Source organism: Haematobia irritans, chromosome 5 (genome assembly GCF_050003625.1).
Source record: "Haematobia irritans isolate KBUSLIRL chromosome 5, ASM5000362v1, whole genome shotgun sequence".
Lineage (NCBI taxonomy): Eukaryota > Metazoa > Arthropoda > Insecta > Diptera > Muscidae > Haematobia > Haematobia irritans.
In genome coordinates, this window is record NC_134401.1 from 80,233,622 (window position 1) to 80,254,638 (window position 21,017).

The 21,017-nt window shown below is 34.8% G+C and overlaps 2 protein-coding genes across 4 annotated transcripts in view; one reads left to right on the top strand and one right to left on the bottom strand.

The window, feature by feature from the left end:
- Positions 1-21,017, bottom strand: part of nahoda (DOMON-like domain-containing protein nahoda) — a 167,747-nt gene that overhangs the window by 45,390 nt on the left and 101,340 nt on the right. For all 3 annotated transcript variants that reach the window (XM_075309393.1, XM_075309392.1, XM_075309394.1), the window contains exon 4: positions 3,448-3,518. In XM_075309393.1, the coding sequence (XP_075165508.1) occupies positions 3,448-3,518 (71 nt within the window). The remainder of the gene's footprint in view (positions 1-3,447; positions 3,519-21,017) is intronic.
- LOC142237929 (uncharacterized) lies at positions 1,401-2,430 on the top strand. The gene is made up of 3 exons (XM_075309397.1): positions 1,401-1,645; positions 1,713-1,879; positions 1,952-2,430. The coding sequence occupies exons 1-3, from the start codon at positions 1,435-1,437 to the stop codon at positions 2,300-2,302; spliced, it is 729 nt and encodes a 242-aa protein (XP_075165512.1). The 5' UTR covers positions 1,401-1,434; the 3' UTR covers positions 2,303-2,430.

Genomic DNA, 21,017 nt, shown 5'->3' on the forward strand with positions numbered 1-21,017 from the left:
AAAGTCATGTATAATACATTACATTTTCATTTCATTGACATACTTGAAATAAAGAAAAATTCGTTGAGCTGGGGAAAATTTCTTACAAAATTTTAAAACTGAACCAAAACAAAACAAATTGTTGGAAATAAATATAAGTTTACAAGTGACTTTTTTCTGTGTAGCAGATAATGTTTGCTACATCAGCAAACAGTGACTGTTTTACCTTTTTCAGTAGACTAATGTCTGCTGTGTTCGATAATAAATTTCTTTGGGTGTAGCCATTGGCCTTTAAATTTATAGTGCAGCGGAATATTTCAATTTAGAGAAACTCCAGCTTCTAATTTAAAAATTTGACAAAAAGTAGATAGTCCTTGTCATGCCAGTTTGCGTCTTCTCAATGCATCATAAATGAAAATGTGCAATGGGTTTATTTGCGAAACAGAATTTTCGATTGAATGTTCAAGAAATAAAATTAGGCGATCGCATAGAGGCGTTATATGAACCGTCAACATGATGTCTACATCTATGGCTATTTCATTTTGCTATCATTTCTAAACCGCTCGTCTGAAAGCTGACGGATTTATTCCAGTGACAGTTCATTTTATTGTTTTCAAGCTTACAAAAACATATTGATCTATTACAGAAATAAAGTTATTCTTGATGGAATTCAAGCTTGATTGTGTGACCTCCAGCATCTGGCAGTATTGTATCGTGTCCAAAGAGTGGACGAAAAAAAAAACGTCAACAACACCGATGAGAAGCCATTCCAAGTTGAACAGTTAGTGAACAAACAAAATCTTCGGAATTACTTGCCACAGAGGTAAGCTGAAAATGTACACTTTCGATTGGACATCAGAATTCAAGCGCCACCGTAACGGCCGATAGTTCCTTTCCGCTCGTACTCATGGACCGTGGAATCAAAATAAATACCGAATATTATTGATAATATCGACTGCTATATTCCTTATCCGTGGGTTCAAGCGGAAGTGTTTGCGGGCCAATCTAGTAAAAACATGTATATAAACTTTTAAAACAATTCAGAGCATAGTGTTTGTTCTTGTCACCTTAAAAATTTATTCTCAATTTCAAAAAATTGTTTCATAGTGTAATGCAACAATTTTGTAATAGAAAACGCAAAAATATATTTTAAAATATTTATTATGGAAAAATTTCTAACATGAAAACTTTGAGGTAGATAATGTAAGCAACAACGTTTATTACGTTGTAACTGCGAAAATTAGTCATTGACATATTCATAGGCACATTCACAATTGCATTTGGAAAGAGTGGAGCCTAAGATAAGTGTGAACATTGATAAGCGATCTAATCTCTAAAAGTGTCATTTGATATGCACTGTGGAAAATTCTAATCAATTCCGCCAATTTCGTATTGTCGGTATATTATCAACAACATGATAACAAATGTAATTAATCTTCAATTGAAAGTCATAAAATGCAGTTCGTACATCGATTGGCCCTAGACCCCATCTGGGTGGTGAAAAATCTCTTCCTGTGGATCCTGCTTTCGAGCATCCAAAGGCAAGTGATTGCGGTACAACGGACCTGTTACAAATGTGAGGGTATAAACTGCCAAAGAACCACCTATAAAGAGGTGGAGACATGTCACAGTGATATTAGCGTTTGTGTTACGGTATATGAAGGAGGTAAATTTCTTATGGTCACCCCTACCAAGAGGTTGATTAATATTTACTTCTTTTGAATACTTTTCAGAGACTATTCGAGCTCAAGGTTGCTTGGAAAATATTCCGGAAAAGTTGCGAAACAAATGCGAAGGAAATACCATCGATAGTCTCAAGGAGTGCCATAAATGCTCTGAAAATCTTTGCAATGTATGGGCTCCAAGTAGCTATGAATGCGTACAGTGTGACTCCAAACAGGTATGAATCTAACAAAGATGTTGAAATGAAATTTTGTTACCTAATTCATCATGTACCCTTTGCATTCTTCAGAATCCTAATTGTGCAACTCACGGTGCTGCTCTAAAAATCAAACCTACACGTTGCCACATAAGTCGTACCCCCAATATTTATTGTTACACTGTACAGGAAGGTGAACGAATCATGAGAGGCTGTACTCCCACCATAGAGGATCAAACGACATGTGCGCATTCAGACGAATGTCTAATTTGCAATCCTAGTATATTGCCAGGTTGTAATAGATTTTCACCAAATGATGGTGATTCACCCGAACCAACACCAACCGAAAATCCAAATCCACAACCGAGCGGAGCTTCAGCTACCGGTATTGGAGAAGTCTGTTATGCCATTATGGCAATGATATATGTCGTTAAATATTTATAAGTAAAACAATCTATTAAATATTGTAAGAAAAATACATACATCATTCAATTGGACCGACATATTGAAAAAATGTATGAGCGCTTGAATCAATCTTGCAAAAATTAAAATTTACTGAAATTGCTCAATTACTTTTGCATGTTTTAAAGAAGACCGACACAAATTGTTTAGGAGTCAAACATATAATGTGAGAGAGAGGAAACCAAAGCCAAAGTTCGTAAATAATATTGTGCTTTCATATTATTTCGAACTAATATTTGAGCGTTGCATCCTGACCAGTGTTGCTTTCTCGTCCATGTATGAGGATTTGCAAATCGGAAACAACTCTCCTATACATTGCGCATAGAAAATATCAGACTTTTGTGAATATTTATCATTAAAGAAGTATATACAGCAGTAGGTTCGGCCGGGACGAATGTTAAATACCCACCACCATGAATCAAATATAAACTATAATAAACCCAAGCTGATCTATATAAAAAACTGTACCGATACACCATATATTCGGGACACCTATCTATGGTTCTAAAAGACCTCTAGACTGGCAATTTGAGGCAAATTGTATAAAACCTATGATTTCAAGAATCCCAAAAACTAAAATCCGATTTTGCACATCTATTTATAGTCCTAAAACACCTCCAGATTATCAATTTCAGGCAAATTGGACAAACACTACGGTATCTAGAAACCCAAAAAGTGAAATCGGGAGATCGCTCTATATGGGGTCTATCTAAAACATGGCCCGATACTCACTATTTTCGGCGCACATCTTTATGGTCCTAAAATACCTCTAGATTTCTCATTTCAGGCAAATTTGATAAAAACTACGGTTTCTATAAGCCCAAGAACTTGACCTGGCTGCAGACAAAAGACGAGATTGTGCGAAATTTCAATAAGATTTCTTCATTATTGTTGTGTGTATTTACAACAGACAGACATGGTTATATCGTCTTGGAATTTCTCACTGATCAAGAATATATATACTTTATATAGTCGAAAATCGATATTTCTATTTGTTACAAACGGAATGACAAACTTATTATGCCTCATCACCATTCTGTGGGTATAAAAATAATGTTCTTTTAACGAAATTTTTTTCGTGTACATATGATAAAGTTTTACAAATATGGGTCAGGAAGTCCGTTTACCTTGTGAGGATATGCTAGGTGCCACGTAACATTAAATGTAGAGCCGGCCAATAAAGAAGTTCTTATTGAACCTGTAAATTAGAAAAATAAGGGTAGTGTTAATAAAGCGTGTTTGTAAAAAGTCACTTAATAATATAAAAAAATAGATGTAAGAAAAAAAAACAAGTATATACAGCAGTATGTTCGGCCGGGCCGAATCTTAAATACCCACCACCATGAATCAAATATAATAGTTTACTTTGAAAACTCTTCGTCGTAGCGGGTTATTTGATTTTAGAATTTCAGGGGGTTTGATGACAAATATTCTCTCAAGCAAATCAGTTCAACCAGTACGCTTCCCGAAGATAAATTTAAAGATTCCACCTATGAAGACTAGATCAGATTCTGGATTTATAAGAACCAATTTTGTTTGAGTTTTAGAGACATCATAAACATATCGTGTAAATAATGAAATAACGCCTTGATTTGAAATCTTTAATTTGTAGATTTTTTTTACTTTCAGTTTCAAACATTATAAGTGCGCCTGCTATACTGAAAGAAGAGATTTCTTTTCTGGGGAACGAAGTTTTATACAAGCAAAGTTTTTTTGACACACATTTTAGAGACAATCGTTGAATCGCTTATAAAAAATTCGGATTAATTTGCTCTAACCGAATAGACTTTATACGAAAGGGGAATTTCGTTTGTCTAAAATTTCATTCCGGAGGAAAATATTTTTTCTTTGGGTGTACCCTCAAGCAGTTAAATCGGTCTATATCGATGCCTTATCAAATCGACCGGCAAACATAATTGCGATACAGATTTTTCAGGGTCTAAAATACCAGTATATTTACATTTTCGAGAAAATCGGATAAAAACTACGGTTTCTAGAAGCCCAAGGAGTTAAATCGGGAGATCGGTCTATGTGGGGGCTATACCAAAACATGAGTCGACACACACCATATTCGCCTGAACTATTTGTGGTCAGCCGGATTCTAAAATTCTGGATGTAGGTCTATATGGGGGCTATACCAAAACATGGGCCAATACTGACCACCCCTTAATTGTCCTCAAATAGCTCTAGACTAATTGGGTAAAAACCCCGAATCCTAGAAGCCCAAGAAGTAAAATCGGGATATCAGTCTATATAGGGGTTACACCAAAACATGGACCGATGCGGACCATTTGCGACACACTTCTTTATGGTCCTAAGATGCCTTTGATTACTCATTTCAGGCACATTGGATAAAAACTACGGATTCTAGACGCCATATAGACCGATCGGGAGATCGGTATTTTGAAATACCTCTAGATTTCTAATTTCAGGCCAATTGAATAAAAACTACGGTTTCTATTGGGAGCCACTGTGGTGCAATGGTTTGTATGCCCGCCTTGCATACACAAGGTCGTTGGTTCGATTCCTACTTCGACCGAACACCAAAAAGTTTTTCAGCGATGGATTATCCCACCTCAGTAATGCTGGTGACATTTCTGAGGGTCTCAAAACTTCTCCAAATGGTTTCACTGCAATGTGGAACGCCGTTCGGACTCGGCTATAAAAAGGAGGTCCCTTGTCATTGAGCTTAATATGGAATCGGGCAGCACTCAGTGATAAGAGAGAAGTTCATCAATGTGGTACCACAATGGACTGAATAGTCTAAGTGAACCTGATACATCGGGCTACCACCTAACCTAACCTAACCTACGGTTTCTATTAGCCCAAGACCTCAAATCGGGAGGTCGGTTTATATGGGGACTATATCAAAACTTGGACCGATATAGTCCATCTTCGAACTTGACCTGCCTGCCCAAAAATTGCTTGATTATTGCAATATGTTATGTTTAAGACCGATAAATTGCATTTTATAGTATGCACAAAATCTACACTGAAGAAAATAGGTTTTGGTTTCAATCACGAATTCAATTGATCCAATTACTTTTTAATTAAAATTGCTTCAATCTCAGAATTATTACAAATTCACCCTAGCAAATTAAAAAATTAATTGTTTAAAATTTAATACAAAAATAAAAAAAACTGCTATAATTATTTTTTCAAATTCGATAAAATTTTATTTGAAAAAATATTGTAGATAGCTATGCCTTCTTCTGCATCCAGCTATAATACACTTAAAATTTAATTAAAAATTTGGTGATGTTTTTGATATTTGTTGTGCGCCATTAGCTTAAATTTATAAGCACAAATACTGCACTTGCAAATTTTCGTGTGCTATTTTCTTATGGCGATTTCGATTGGGAAAAAAGGTGCAACATTCTCGAAATTGGTTGCCACATATGAAGGACACTGTCATAGATTTTGGATCCTGTATCCCTCAAAATGTTATGAATTAATAATAACTTTGGAATGACACTATCATTTGGGCGAAAATACAATGAGGGAAAAAGTAGTGTAACACCAAGGCAACATATTTTTTGCGAAACGAAAACGCCCTTATTAGATTACACTGGGGAACAAAATTTAACTTTTTTTGTGTTGATTTGAAATTGATGGCAAATTCTTAGTAATTCGAGGTCGCTGAATCGAAATCTGCACTTGTTTTTTTTTGTAGCAGCTCGACTTTTCGAGATATACCGTTATGTTCAAAATTAAATATATTGGAATAACTTGAAATTTTTTTTAACTTGAACGATATCTCTAAAACTACTTGGAAAGTTGAAAAACAAAAACCAAGTGCAGATTTGGATTCAGCGTCTCAAATAACCTTAAAAACTGCATAAAATTTGCACTTTAATATATATTTTTTGTAAACATAACAATATCGATAATTAAGTTTACAAGTTTATACTGTCTATTGAATATGTGTTGAACATGTAATAACAAAACTAATTGAAAATAGAAGCTAGGGGTTCAATAAATGGGTCACAAAAACTTCTTTAGAAAACATCTGGAAATATGCACCTTCAAAAACTACACACAACATAAAATTTTTGAGAAATTTTCCTATGTCCACTTATGGGGATTTGTCATAAATCCACAGATTTTTTTCTATGTGTTAAATTCGTTATCAAAGGGAGAATTCTACAAGCGACGATCTATTGTTATCATTAGCGTAGCTAGACAATTTTCCTAGCTAAAACTTTATAGACTGAACTTATAGGTTCAACTAATGTTTTATTTCATAAAATTGAATAAAAAATAGACATCAAAATAACTCGACAATCAATTTATAATAAAGCAACTAAAAGTACCCTACGGGAAATTGGGGCAAATTGCCACTGACGGACCTATCACAGAACTGGTACATGTGCTCCAGTTGGTTGCAATTTTCACATTTAGTGAAATAAAATTATCAGAATAACCTTTTGTTCGACATATTTCAAAAGTTTTTTTTTTCATTTCGGGTTCGATTAGGAGCCCAAATTGAAAGAGATTTCTAAGAGTTTGTCCGAGACTGGTTCCTGAGGACCTGCTAAATTGTCCCAGGACGTGTCCTTTGGGATGAGTCCAAGACGCGTCCTAAAATGTAAGTTTACTCCGTCAACGACAAACCCATGTTAAAGTGGACTGTCCCTTCCATACGTTTTGATCAGAACTGGGACTGGTCCATACACACCAGGGACTAGTCCTGTACCAGTTCTGTGGTTGATCCATTTCCCGTAGGGTAGTTCCACACTTTTCCCAGCAAAAAATTGGGAGTTGTTCTAAAGGCACAACTTTAAAAGCACTTCCAAAAATGTCCTCACAACGAAGTTAATTATCAATTACTATTACTTTATTCAACTAAACTACTAATTACTTTATTCAACTAAATCATAAGTTCAACCACAGCTTTATTTCATAAATATCAGGCTTCTACCACAACCCAAGTAATTCGATTGTGCATGAAAGTCTTTAGTGAAACTTTGTGCGTTGTACGAGTATATACTTGTTTAATTTTTATAAAAATGTAAAATCGTAAATAGGTTTTCAAATTCTGGGGGGGGGGCTAAAATTTTTCTAGGGGGGGTCTAAGCCCCCTCCCCAGAGGCCTTCCTACGCTTATGATTGTTATTCCATAATACTAATTTTTTAGCATGGTCATTGGGTGCTTAACATAATAATCGAAGATAATGTCATTGGTCGCTGCTGTGATTATAATTTTGCCAGTGAATATGACGGTCTCCAAAGGTTTTCTTTATTGGTTTCAATCCGTAGGCAGTTTTATATACCTATATGTCATATATAACTCATTAGAAAATCACGTGTATTAACAGTCGAGTTGTTAACAAACACAAAATTTGAATACTTTCCCAATTATAAGAAAGATGAAAACTCTATCTTTACAATAGTTGTTTTTTTTTTTCAATAATTGAAAAGTTTTACACATTTCCCCATGTTCCGATATTCGCAGTCGCAAATTGTAAAATCGCTGTATTTTCTTAACCCTAAAACATATAAAAATAAAATTTGAAAACTTTACTGAAATGTTCAAAATGAAAAGGGACTAAAGTCCGTGAGTAACACATTTTTATCTTTATAAGAAAAATTAATTCTTGCTATGTTGCAATAATTTAATCAATTTAACTTCAACTTCATTAGTATCTTGTGACCATTGGATTTAAAAGGATTCGTTTAACAACACAGGATACGTGTACATACTGCCAAATACATCCTATATATCAATGCCAATGAAAGATACGTTAGTCAATTGCATAAAATGTAGACAGTTCGATGGTTTTTGATTACACCAGTGTTCTAAATACCAAATCTACCATACTCGTATAAACATATTCTGCACATATGTACATCCATTCGTACAAATCAATGCTATTTGTGTCCATTTTTCAAAGTGGTAGGAATTCAAGAGTAATTTTGGTAAGAAGTATAATTAGAAGCTATCTTACACCTGGCTGGGTATGCATGTATAATAGGTGAGAACGAATTGAAAACATGTTTAGGCAACACAAAGAAACTGTATAAGTTTCTCAAATATAGCCCGGTGCTATGTTTGCTTTTCGCGTTGAAATTTCCGCGGTTCCTTTATTAAAATAGTGCGATTGAAAGCACATAATTTAACTCAATATATGTTATAGATTTGATTAAGATTCAACAGGAATATATTTATTTTCATTATGGATTGGTCATGATGACAGTAATATTACAAAACAAGTCCAGCGTTCAGTCAAGAAGGAAGAATAGTTGCAAGACCTAGAAAACTTGGAGACATTCAACCAAAGCGGAACTGGGGTCTATCGGATTAACCTGTGATCGACTAAGATACATAGCTCCACGAGTGAGGTGGAAAACGGCTATTGTTAGCACCGAGAATTATTTCAAAGTAATTTAGAAGCAGTTTTATGGCCACAACGAATGGACGCTTCGTAAATCTATCGGGTTCACCAAATGATATGTACATTATTTTGTTCCCATAAATCGATCCACCCTTAGTTTTCAAATATTGGCATATTCGCACTAATTGTAATAATGCTTGAATGTATAACTGATCTTTTGCAAACTCGTGCTAGTGTGGTTTTCGACAACTTCGTCTTAGTGTTTTCGATTTTCGAACTTTCAAGCATTCACCTACCAGTTCGCCTTGCCATAGAGAAGCTCCATATGGAGTGCATTCGTAATAAGCAACAATTTCATTTACATTCTAAAATAGATACTTGCATGCGCAATAAACGAATAAAATGGATAAGTTTGTGTGGTTAATTTGCGTTGATCGTTTACTAATTGCGGTTTCACGTCTGACAAGGTCAATGAAAACTTGCCGCGGATATTTTCCATTTTTTTGACTCTTCGCACTTTGACATTGTAATTGCTTAACCAGTCATAGTAGTGACATCGATTAGTCGAAGTTAATATTCTTGGCTCGACTCAATGATCCGATTAAGAACTAGATGGTAATTTTACACTCGTATATACATTAATAGAAATATTGACCAAAATGTGAAAGATTTTGTAAACATAATAATGCATAATAATAAGGGCAAACTTTCTTATAATCTTTGTTCTATTTTATTTTTAATATAGCATTCTTACATGTCCTGAAGTAAGGAAATTGTTCTTTAAGAGAAAATAAAAATTATTGCTTAAAAGAAATAATTGGTAAATTAACGAAGATGTTGAGTTCTTAAATTTTTGGTATTTTAAAAACTTGGAAAAGTTTACTCTTCGAATTTGTAAAAATTTTCAAATATACAAAATAATCGGATTCCGTTATAAAATCTGAGCCCGGATATCGAAAAAATTGACATTTTTGTTTAAATCGGGAAATCAAAAATCCCGTTTTGAGCATCGGTTAACCGTGTTTCGGTATTTCAATTTTTATCTATTTTGCAATAAGTTTCCTTCGATAGTCAAACGTGTTGAAGAAGAGAAAATGTTGACTAATTAGAAAACGTTTTCTCTTAGTACCAAAACTTTTATTTCACTATTCTTTATACAATGATGATAAATCTGAAAAGAAGACAGATAAATTGTATGCAATGTACTGACGACTTACTCCGGCATCCACCTTCAGTAAACGAGTATTTTCAGTGTGGAATCTATTAAAAAGTATACGAAATCTTATTTGCAAATGGAGCACCTCAACGAATTGAAATTTTTACGTTATTATTTGAAAACAAGTAAGGAAAGTCTAAAGTCGGGAGGGGCCGACTATATTATAATCTGCACCACTTTGTAGATCTAAATTTTCGATACCATAACACATCCGTCAAATGTGTTGGGCGCTATATAAAGGGTGATTTGTTAAGAGCTTGATAACTTTTTTAAAAAAAAAAACGCATAAAATTTGCAAAATCTCATCGGTTCTTTATTTGAAACGTTAGATTGGTCCATGACATTTACTTTTTGAAGATAATTTCATTTAAATGTTGACCGCGGCTGCGTCTTAGGTGGTCCATTCGGAAAGTCCAATTTTGGGTAACTTTTTCGAGCATTTCGGCCGGAATAGCCCGAATTTCTTCGGAAATGTTGTCTTCCAAAGCTGGAATAGTTGCTGGCTTATTTCTGTAGACTTTAGACTTGACGTAGCCCCACAAAAAATAGTCTAAAGGCGTCAAATCGCATGATCTTGGTGGCCAACTTACCGGTCCATTTCTTGAGATGAATTGTTCTCCGAAGTTTTCCCTCAAAATGGCCATAGAATCGCGAGCTGTGTGGCATGTAGCGCCATCTTGTTGAAACCACATGTCAACCAAGTTCAGTTCTTCCATTTTTGGCAACAAAAAGTTTGTTAGCATCGAACGATAGCGATCGCCATTCACCGTAACGTTGCGTCCAACAGCATCTTTGAAAAAATACGGTCCAATGATTCCACCAGCGTACAAACCACACCAAACAGTGCATTTTTCGGGATGCATGGGCAGTTCTTGAACGGCTTCTGGTTGCTCTTCACTCCAAATGCGGCAATTTTGCTTATTTACGTAGCCATTCAACCAGAAATGAGCCTCATCGCTGAACAAAATTTGTCGATAAAAAAGCGGATTTTCTGCCAACTTTTCTAGGGCCCATTCACTGAAAATTCGACGTTGTGGCTCGTTAGTAAGTCTATTCATGATGAAATGTCAAAGCATACTGAGCATCTTTCTCTTTGACACCATGTCTGAAATCCCACGTGATCTGTCAAATACTAATGCATGAAAATCCTAACCTCAAAAGAATCACCCTTTATAAAGGTTTGTCCCAAGTACATACATTTAAATATCACTCGATCTGGACAGAATTTGATAGACTTCTACAAAATCTATAGACTCAAATTAAGTCGGCTAATGCACTAGGGTGGAACACAATGTTAATAAAAAATATGGGAGACATTTCAATCTGAAGCAATTTTAAGGAAACTTCGCAAAAGTTTATTTATAATTTATCGTTCGATATATATGTATTAGAAGTTTAGGAAAATTAGAGTAATTTTTACAACTTTTCGACTAAGCAGTGGCGATTTTACAAGGAAAATGTTGGTATTTTGACCATTTTTGTCGAAATCAGAAAAACATATATATGGGAGCTATATCTAAATCTGAACCGATATCAAACAAATTTGGCACGAATATCTACAATGCTAATTCTACTCCATGTGCAAAATTTCAACTAAATCGGAGTAAAAAATTGTCCTCTGTGGTCATATGAGTGTAAATCGGGAGACAACTATATATGGGAGCTATATCTAAATCTGAACCGATTTCAACCAAATTTCGTACAGACAGTTGAAATGTTCACTCTACTTCCTGTGTGAAATTTCACGTAAATCGGAGTAAAAGATTGGCCACTGTGGTCATATGAGTGAAAATCGGGCGAACGATATATATGGAGCTATATCTATATCTGAACCGATTTCAATAAAATTTAGCACACTTGACAACACTACTAATTGTACTCCTAGTGCAAAATTTCAACCAAACTGAGATAAAACTGTGGCTTCTGGGACCATATTAGTCCATATCGGGCGAAAGATATATATGGGAGCTATATCAAAATCAACAGGCCAAAGCACATACTTGTGCCAAATTTGAAGTCGATTGGACTAAAACTGCGACCTAGACTGTGATTACAAAAATGTGTTCACAGATAGACGGATAGACGGACATGGCTATATCGACTCAGGAGCCCACCCTGAGCATTTTTGCCAAAGACACCATGTGTCTATCTCGTCTCCTTCTGGGTGTTGCAAACATATGTACTAACTTATAATACCCTGTTCCACAGTGTGGCGCAGGGTATAAATATAAAACATGAAATATACTATCACAGGTCAAGTTTGAAGCCATATAGTCTCCATATACGAGGGCATTTCGGAAACTTCTTAGCCTAGCACAAAAAGCGCGGTATAAACAGAAAAAAGTTAAGTGTTTTGGAAACTTCCATTTCGGCTATGAACACATGTTAAATTTTGTTTCGATCTGGCAACTCCTTCATATAGAAACGGTGTTCAAAAAAGACGCATCCGCATTTTTTTACAATGGAAAAATTAGAAATGCGTGCTGTCATGAAATATTTACATAAAAAAGGTTTATCGGGACAAGAAATGTATTAGGTGAAAGTGCTCCTTCATATGCAACAGTAAAAAATTGGGTTGCTGAATTTAAACGTGGTCGTACAAGCATTGAAGATGAACCACGTGGTGGACGTCCAAAAACAGTCGATCAAAAACGCATAAGAATGAACATTTCTCAAGCTTGTTTGGATCGTTTTAAGCAAAATAAAATGGATTTTAAGCGTCGTTTCGTAACTGTTGATGAGACATGGATCCACCACTATACTCCAGAGACGAAAGAACAATCCAAACAATGGACTGAAGCTGGAGGAAGTGCCTCAAAGAAGGCAAAAATAATTCAATCGGTAAGGTTATAGCAACGGTTTTTTGGGACTTCAAAGGCATTTTATTGATTGACTATCTGCAAAAGGGTAAAACAATAAATTCAGAGTACTATTGCAACCTTTTGGATCAATTAAATGTACAAATTCAAAAAAACGTCCTCGCTTATTCTCCTGATTTAGCTCCCAGTGACTTTTACTTGTTCCCAAATCTAAAAAAAAATCTTTGTTGGCAAGCGTTTTACCTCAATTGAAGATGCAAATACAGTTGTAAACCACTATTTTGAAGACCTTGAGGAAAACTATTTTAATCAAGGGATAGAATTGCTAGAAAAGCGTTGGTGCGTAAGTGTATTGAAGTTTCAGGAGATTATATTGAAAAATAAAAATATTTTTGAAAAACGAACTATTCTCTTTCATTGATAGGCTAAGAAGTTTCCGAACCGCCCTCGTAAACTGGTCCCCCGATTTGACTTATAGTCGAAGCAATTTTCATCCGATTTGTCTGTAATTAAAATTAAGCCCCTACAGAGATGTGATACAGCCCCCATATAGCCCGCTCTCCCATGTTGTTTTGAACCCACAAACACATGCGCCAAATTTAGTATGTATTGCCCTATATTGCGATATAGTCCCCATATAGGCAGACTCTCGATTTTCTTCTTGAATACATAGGTCCGTAATTTTTTATACATTAATTCATAAAGGCATGTGTGGTTCATGTTTTGATATGGCCCCACATATAGCGATATTTAGCTCCTTACACAGACATACACAGAAATTTTTTTCTGATTCAATCATTAATTTTTTAATTAAAAAATCTTAAATCGCGAAAACGATAATATCAATCACAGGTTTAATTGGGCATAAAAAATGCTTAATTAAAAAAATTAATTGATTTCATTAGAGAATTTCAATTAACTTCTTAACTATAACTATTTGTAATCACTTTCTTAACTGACTTATCCCCATTTTCATGAATCTCCATGAACAACTTAAGCTAACGAACTTTTAAACCATCCTATAAACACGTCTGTCATTTTACCTACTTATTCCATATATCAGTTAGGAACTTAACTGCTGACATTTTTCAGTTAAACTTAACCGGAGAGAAGATATTTGTAATTTACTTTCTTTTGAATGGTATTTAAAGTCTAATGGAGCTACATGAAAATTGCTGTTAGTATTTTAGTTTGATTAAAAAATTGATTATTTCAATTAATTTTTTAATAAAGAAATTCAATAATTTTTTAACTAATTTAATCTTCCTAGTTTGATTAAAAAGTTATTTGTATCAATTAACTTGTTAATTGAAAAGATTTTCACCTTCAATCGACTTTTTAATTGGAAATATTTTGGTAATATTTTTGTGAGTTGTCAAAATGCCGTCCAAGCAAGAAGAGCAGCGTATCAAAATTTTGCTCGCGCATCGCGAAAATCCGAGCTACTCGCACGCAAAGCTGCCAAAATCGCTAAAAGTTGCCAAATCAACCGTTACAAATGTAATTAAAGTGTTTGGGGAACGTTTGTCGACAGCCAGGAAGTCTGGATCGGGGGGAAATCGAAAACCGGAAGCCGCTGAGACGACAAAGAGAGTTGCCGGTAGTTTCAAGCGAAACCCTAACCTCTCTCTCCGAGATGCCGCAAATAAGCTGGGTGTATCGTCTACAACCGTGCATCGAGCCAAAAAACGAGCCGGACTATCGACTTACAAGAAGGTAGTGACTCCAAATCGCGATGATAAACAAAATACGACGGCCAAAGCGCGATCCCGGAGACTGTACACGACGATGCTGACGAAGTTTGACTGCGTGGTAATGGACGACGAAACCCACGTCAAAGCCGACTACAAGCAGCTTCCGGGACAGGAGTTTTATACGGCAAAAGGAAGGGGAAAGGTAGCAGATATTTTCAAGCACATAAAACTGTCAAAGTTCGCAATGAAATATCTGGTTTGGCAAGCCATCTGTACATGTGGCTTGAAAAGCAGCATTTTCATAGCTTCCGGGACTGTCAACCAAGAAATTTACGTGAAAGTGTGTTTGAATAAACGTCTGCTGCCTTTCCTGAAGAAACACGGTTGTTCCGTACTGTTTTGGCCGGATTTGGCATCTTGTCATTACGGTAAAAAGGCCATGGAGTGGTACGCCGCCAACAACGTGCAGGTGGTTCCCAAGGACAAGAACCCTCCCAACACGCCAGAGCTCCGCCCAATTGTCAAGCGGAACCTAAAGAAGACCAAAAAAACTGCTAAGGACGAGCAGCAGTTCAAGGCAAACTGGCTTTCTGCGGCGAAGAAGGTGGACAAGGTGGCTGTAAAAAATCTGATGGCAGGTGTCAAGCGTGAGGCCCGGCAATTTGGATTTGGAAAAGCGAAAGCCTAACTGAATATTTTTCCTGAATTTTATACTAATTGAACTTGAAAAAGAAATTTAATTTTTAATTTTAATTTTTTAAATAAACGGTTTCACCGTTTTACACGCGTTTTCCCTTGACCAAATGTTGACCGCATCACCCTTTAGCTTCGCCTACACTGGTAAAAAACCTAAAATATTAGGTTCAGAACTTTGTTTGTTACAAAAAAAGTATAATAGATTACCATTAGATCGAATCAGAGAACAACTGCATTGTCAAATATCCAAAATAATGTTTAATATTTGGTTACATATTGGTATTTTCGTTTTTTTTTTTGTAATATTAAATAAATAATTATACACGTAAATAAAATAATACGTAATATAGATAAGGCCATATTTACGTAAGTTAAACCGATCTTGTAATTTTTTACAATTTGTGATGAACTGTAAAGATTCCCATGTGTGCAGTATGCCGCATTGTTCCAACAATTTCTCCTCCATGGACTATAAGTTATCGAATGTTAACTGGAATGCTGTCGAGTCGCATTTTTCTTTAGCTTTTGTGTCCATGCTTTGTTTTGCTGTTGCTATTATTCCTCTTTGGGTTACTTTGCTACTTTGATCAGATTTTTTCTCCCAGATAACCTCATGACCAAGTAATAATGATGATGTTGCTCGCAGTATTGATGCAACCTGTAATGTTATGTATTCCGACTTGGGGCTGTGGTGACTTTTTACCTTTCCTTATGTGAATTTTGCTTTCTGGGTTTTCACATTTCGTCGGGGAATGCAACGGAAAGTGACTGTTGAACGTGGTCGAATGGTTGCACATTAACCACTTTTATTGGATACTCATGGATATGGCGTAGACATCTCAGTTGAGCTGGGCATGCACTTGCAATTGTAATGAGCTTTTTTAGAGGAAAGTGACACTCATTTCGTTTATTGCGCGATGTTCTTCCATTGGGTCTTATTATGGATACGCAGTCATTTGTCTGCCATCATCATCATCATATCAATGTTATCAGGGTTTTATAGCTTTTATTATTTTACCGACAAAGAGTCTTTATTAAAAGTCTTCATTATTGGTGTACTAAGAAATTTTTCTGGGAATGATGTCGACGACGAATGTAGTATTTTCCCCCAATATAATGGAAATTAAAAACAAACTTCAGAATCAAATTTAGCTAAGACATGGATCGTTTTTCATCCCTACACTCAAAGAAAAGTTTACTTTGACCATCCCTTAATGATTTTGGTATTGATTCCGAGCCAAAGATAAGGCTTCTTTAAAATAACGATATTTTTTTAGCAACCTATCTGGCTTTAACAGCTTATTTCTGATATCCGAACGGAAGCAATTGCGAACGAACGGTAGTCCCTCACTTTCGTCTAGATTTGGGTTTCTCTAACTTCCTTTCATTCGTTCGCATGGCTGACGTTACTGTCAAATGCTAACATTATCAGATCAAAATTATTTCAATTACTTGAGAAATGCCCATACATTTTAAAAATTATTTTCCATAAAATTCAATCTGGCAAACTTTTCCCACTGCTGATATTTGGATTAGCTCAATATTTTTTTAACAAAAATGTATTTCTATATTTCTACAATAATTAGAGTGTGTCATACGAAATGTATGCGTTTGTTCGTTTTAGACTTTCCCTTAAACGGTCTATATGGCGGTTATAAAAAAAATATAGATCTATATAAATCAATTGCTCTAAAAGCATTATTTAATTGATAAATTATTAAGTTTTTCCTTATTTATGAATTCCCTTTTCCACAAAACGAAAGGTTTGTGCACAGTGAGTGGATTTGCATTTCTGTTCGACAAAATGCGAAAGAATCGAGTTAGAGAAACCTAATTTTAGTTGTAACGTTACGTTTTCGTTCGCATTGATATTCATCTAAAAGCTTAGAGAAATCCAAATTAGCTGATTTTCGTTTTGTATGCGAACGAGGAGTAGAATTCGGATATCAGAAATAGGCTGTAAATCAATCAAATTAAATGGATACAGATCTCATTTATAATTTTTTTATTCCATTTCCGCGGTATATTAATAAAGCTATTCACATACACTAAAAAAAAGAGTTTAATTGGATCCAAATATTTTGACCTTCCCTTAAGGTATTTATTCCGAACCAAAGATGCGGTTTCTTTAAAATAAAGAAATTTTTAGCGACTTTAAATCTAACAAATAAAATTACAATTATGAAATTTTCATTCTCTTTTCATGGTACTCATGTACAAACAAATTCAAAAAAAAAAACTTTAAACCAAAGACGCTAAATCCTCAAAATAAGTCTTAGCCTATATTTGAAGCGTTTTTAAGCTTATTTAAGTTAATTTAAGGACGATTTCTTTAAATCAAAAAAGTGTTTCTTTATTTGAAGGAAAATTTGCCTTAATTCAAAGACATCCTACTTTAACGTATTTCCAAGCTTTGTGTCCTAAATTTAATAAAAAAACTCAAAGAAAACATTATAAACTTTATTTTAATGAAATTTCGTTATTTTAATGAAAGTTGTCCTTAAAATTGTTTAAATTGCTCATTCTGACATTTAGGTCGCATAATCTTTAATATCACGTAAATATTTTTTTCAGAGTATAGTGTGAAATCTTTTCATTCGGTTTCAAAATATTTACATGCAATAAGATGGAAAGGTTGATACATATTTATCTTAGATCTAGCATTGAATCAAAGATGATCGATAATCGACAACACATTTACTCGAAGAGTCGGTCTACTGGAGACTAAATTGCATGACCTAGTCGGTTTTATTCGAAGTCAATCGTACGTCCATTATCAATTTTAAATGTTGATCATATGCGTACTCCTAGCGAGAACACATTGAATCAAGCTTGTGGTATGGATCAAATAGCGCTTATTCTCAATATAAGCGCAAAACTGATGTATCTTCTACATACTTTTCAGCTGGTGAGATAGTGCAGAGATAAAAATGTGAGTTTTATTATTAGTTGGGATGAAAACGCAGCCCACCAACTACGGGAAAAATATACGGCCATAAGTTTGGCCGGGCCGAATCTTAAATACCCACCACCACGAATCTAATATAATAATTTGCTTTCTAGAGCCCTCCTCATAGCAGTTACCTTCAGGTGGATTTGATGAATTTTAGAGGAATTTTAAATAAAACCCTTTTGACATAACTCCTTTCATATGATATGAAATATAAATTCTCTCGATTTTTACCCTCATTACTCGAATGGGCTCGAGAAGTAAACTCTCGAACACTGACCGATATAAACAATCTTTTTATAAATCTAAAGTACCTCCGGACTTCCTACACTGAAAAAAAAGCATACCCGGTTCCAAAGATTTTGTCTTTACTTTAAACAATTTGGTATTGATTCCGAGCCAAAGAAGCGGAGAATACAAGTAAGGATACTTTTAAGACACAATTCTCTTTTAAAATCGGGTTTTGTGTACTTGCTTCTAGGAAGCAAATTTTAATTTTTCGCTTTTTCAGCTTTTTTTCTTCATATGCTATCAAAGTCCTTTAAAAACAAGTTAACGACGACTTTATTTTCCAAATTAAGACTCGACTTCTAGTAGAAATTATGCTGTGTTTCAAGTAAAAAACGTCTTTAAAATAAAGTGTTGAAAAACATGTCCTATATTTGAACGATTTTTTGCTTTGTAGTTAAGATGCAAAAAGACAACAAATTTAAAGACAATTTCATTAAATTTAAAGATTTTTTCTAAATTATTAAAGTCAAGTTGACCTTAGCCCAAACATTTTTTCTTTCATGTTATGATATCCATTTTTAAACCAAATCACTTAATTATAAGGACAATACGACTTCATTGAAAAGTTTATCGACCTTTGGTCAAGGAAAAAACTTTATAGTAGAGAAATGCGTCTTCTATGCTAAGCAAAATTTGCATTCGTATTTTAAAGACATGAAATCTTTGACCTCACGACAATATTTTTTTTCAGTGTATTTCAGGATAATTGGATAAAACTTATGATGTCTACTAATCAAAAACTCAAAACCGGTCTATATACGTCAACATTTCATTTACATCGGATAAAAATTGATAGATGCCCAAGATGTAGAAACGCGAAATTTGGTCTATATGGGGGGCTATACCAAAACATGACCGATATACACCATATTAGGTTCATCTATTTGTTGCCCTAAAATACCCCAGATTTTTAATTTCAAGCAAATCTGATAGAAAATTGTGGTGTCTAACAGCCAAAGAAATCAAATCAGAAGATTGGCTTATATGGGGACTATACCAAAACATTCACCGATACAGCCCATCTTCTAACTTGACCTGAGTGCATTTCAATGTTACATGAATATATAAACATCTGACGTCTCTTTTCCCAAATTCAAGTATACTATCCGGTCGCATTATGCATGATTTCTATAGTCGTAATGATTCATTCGCCCAGTAGTAAAATACACTGGCCAACTATTAAGGACTTAAGATGGAAAAAATAAATATCTACCGGTCTACTAGTTTGGTTAGTTTTTGTGCGAGAAAACGAGAAAAACATTTTCACAAATGAAGTATGATTTCAATGGCGGAAGAACGGCCAACACTATTGTCCTAAATGTATTACACGCACAATACCACCAAACCCATGGGCACATTTATATATTAAGAAAGTATTACATAAAATGTACACTTTGTATGGTACCAACCCACCAATCTTCCAAAGAAGCGACTTTTTTATGGTTGGAAATATGCCACCAGGATGGCGGGGACATTTATCATTTTGGATGAAACGGTCAATCTAGCGATGCTGTAACATTCCATACTAGTTTTCATTGGTAAAATTTTGTGCTTGTTTTTTTAGGTTTAACACTGTTACCGCTATGACTATGGTCATCAGTGAAAGTTTTCACTTGTTTTATGGTATGTATCCCGGGGACATTACAACTCCATCAACTAAATTGAAAAGGTGGTTGTGTCCTCTTCACTTCACTGTTGCTCTTAACAACAGCCAATGTACTGGTTGTACTGGATGCTGGAGATATTACCTTGTAAATGAAGAAATTTCGCAAGTAATGCAACATGTTGCGCATGCTCACGCGCCATCGCCGCTTGTTACAGCAACACAATGCGGTTTAACCACACATGTCGATTACCAATGTAAGTGCGTATGGCAATCATCATTTCTGACCAATATGTTTATATGGACTTTAGGCACGCCTTTAGCCACATTTCTTCTAAAATGTTTGGATATTCGAATCAAATTCAAGTTATCTTGCATTATCTGCAATTATTGGAGAAGCTATTGGATATATATTTTTTATTTTTGCAAAATTGCTACGGATGTGCTATACCGTGTTATTTACACTGAGACAAAAGGTATCTAAGACGAATGAAGATGAAAAATGCTGACAATGAGCATATAAATGGTTATGGGTTCAAAATTAGTTGTGGCACTCATCGTTTCTTCATGCCCCAAATTTCGTTCAGGATATGACTCTATTTGTTTTAAGTACGTAGCACCTTCAATTAGAAGTCGCTCAATACGATATCAAGTGATTTACCATTTTGCAGAGTGACATGCGTTTTTTAATTGAATAGCATAGGGTTTAAGGATTGATTGAAGAATCCTTAAACCCTATCCTATTCAATAAAAACAAGTATAAACGGCCGTAAGTTCGGCCAGGCCGAATCTTATGTACCCTCCACCATGGATTGCATTGAAACTTGTACTAAAGACTGCCATCCACAATCGAATTACTTGGGTTGCGGTAACACTTGCCGATGGCAAGGTTTTTTTAAAACTTCTTAACACCGTCTACTCAATTGTAAGTTAGTCCATACGGAGTATAGATAAACAAAAAAAGGTCGATTAAATACTATTTAATTCAGTTTGACAAAATTTTCTATAGAAATAAAATGTTGACAAAATTTTCTATAGAAATAAAATTTTGACAAAATTTTCTATAGAAATAAAATTTTTACATAATTTTCTA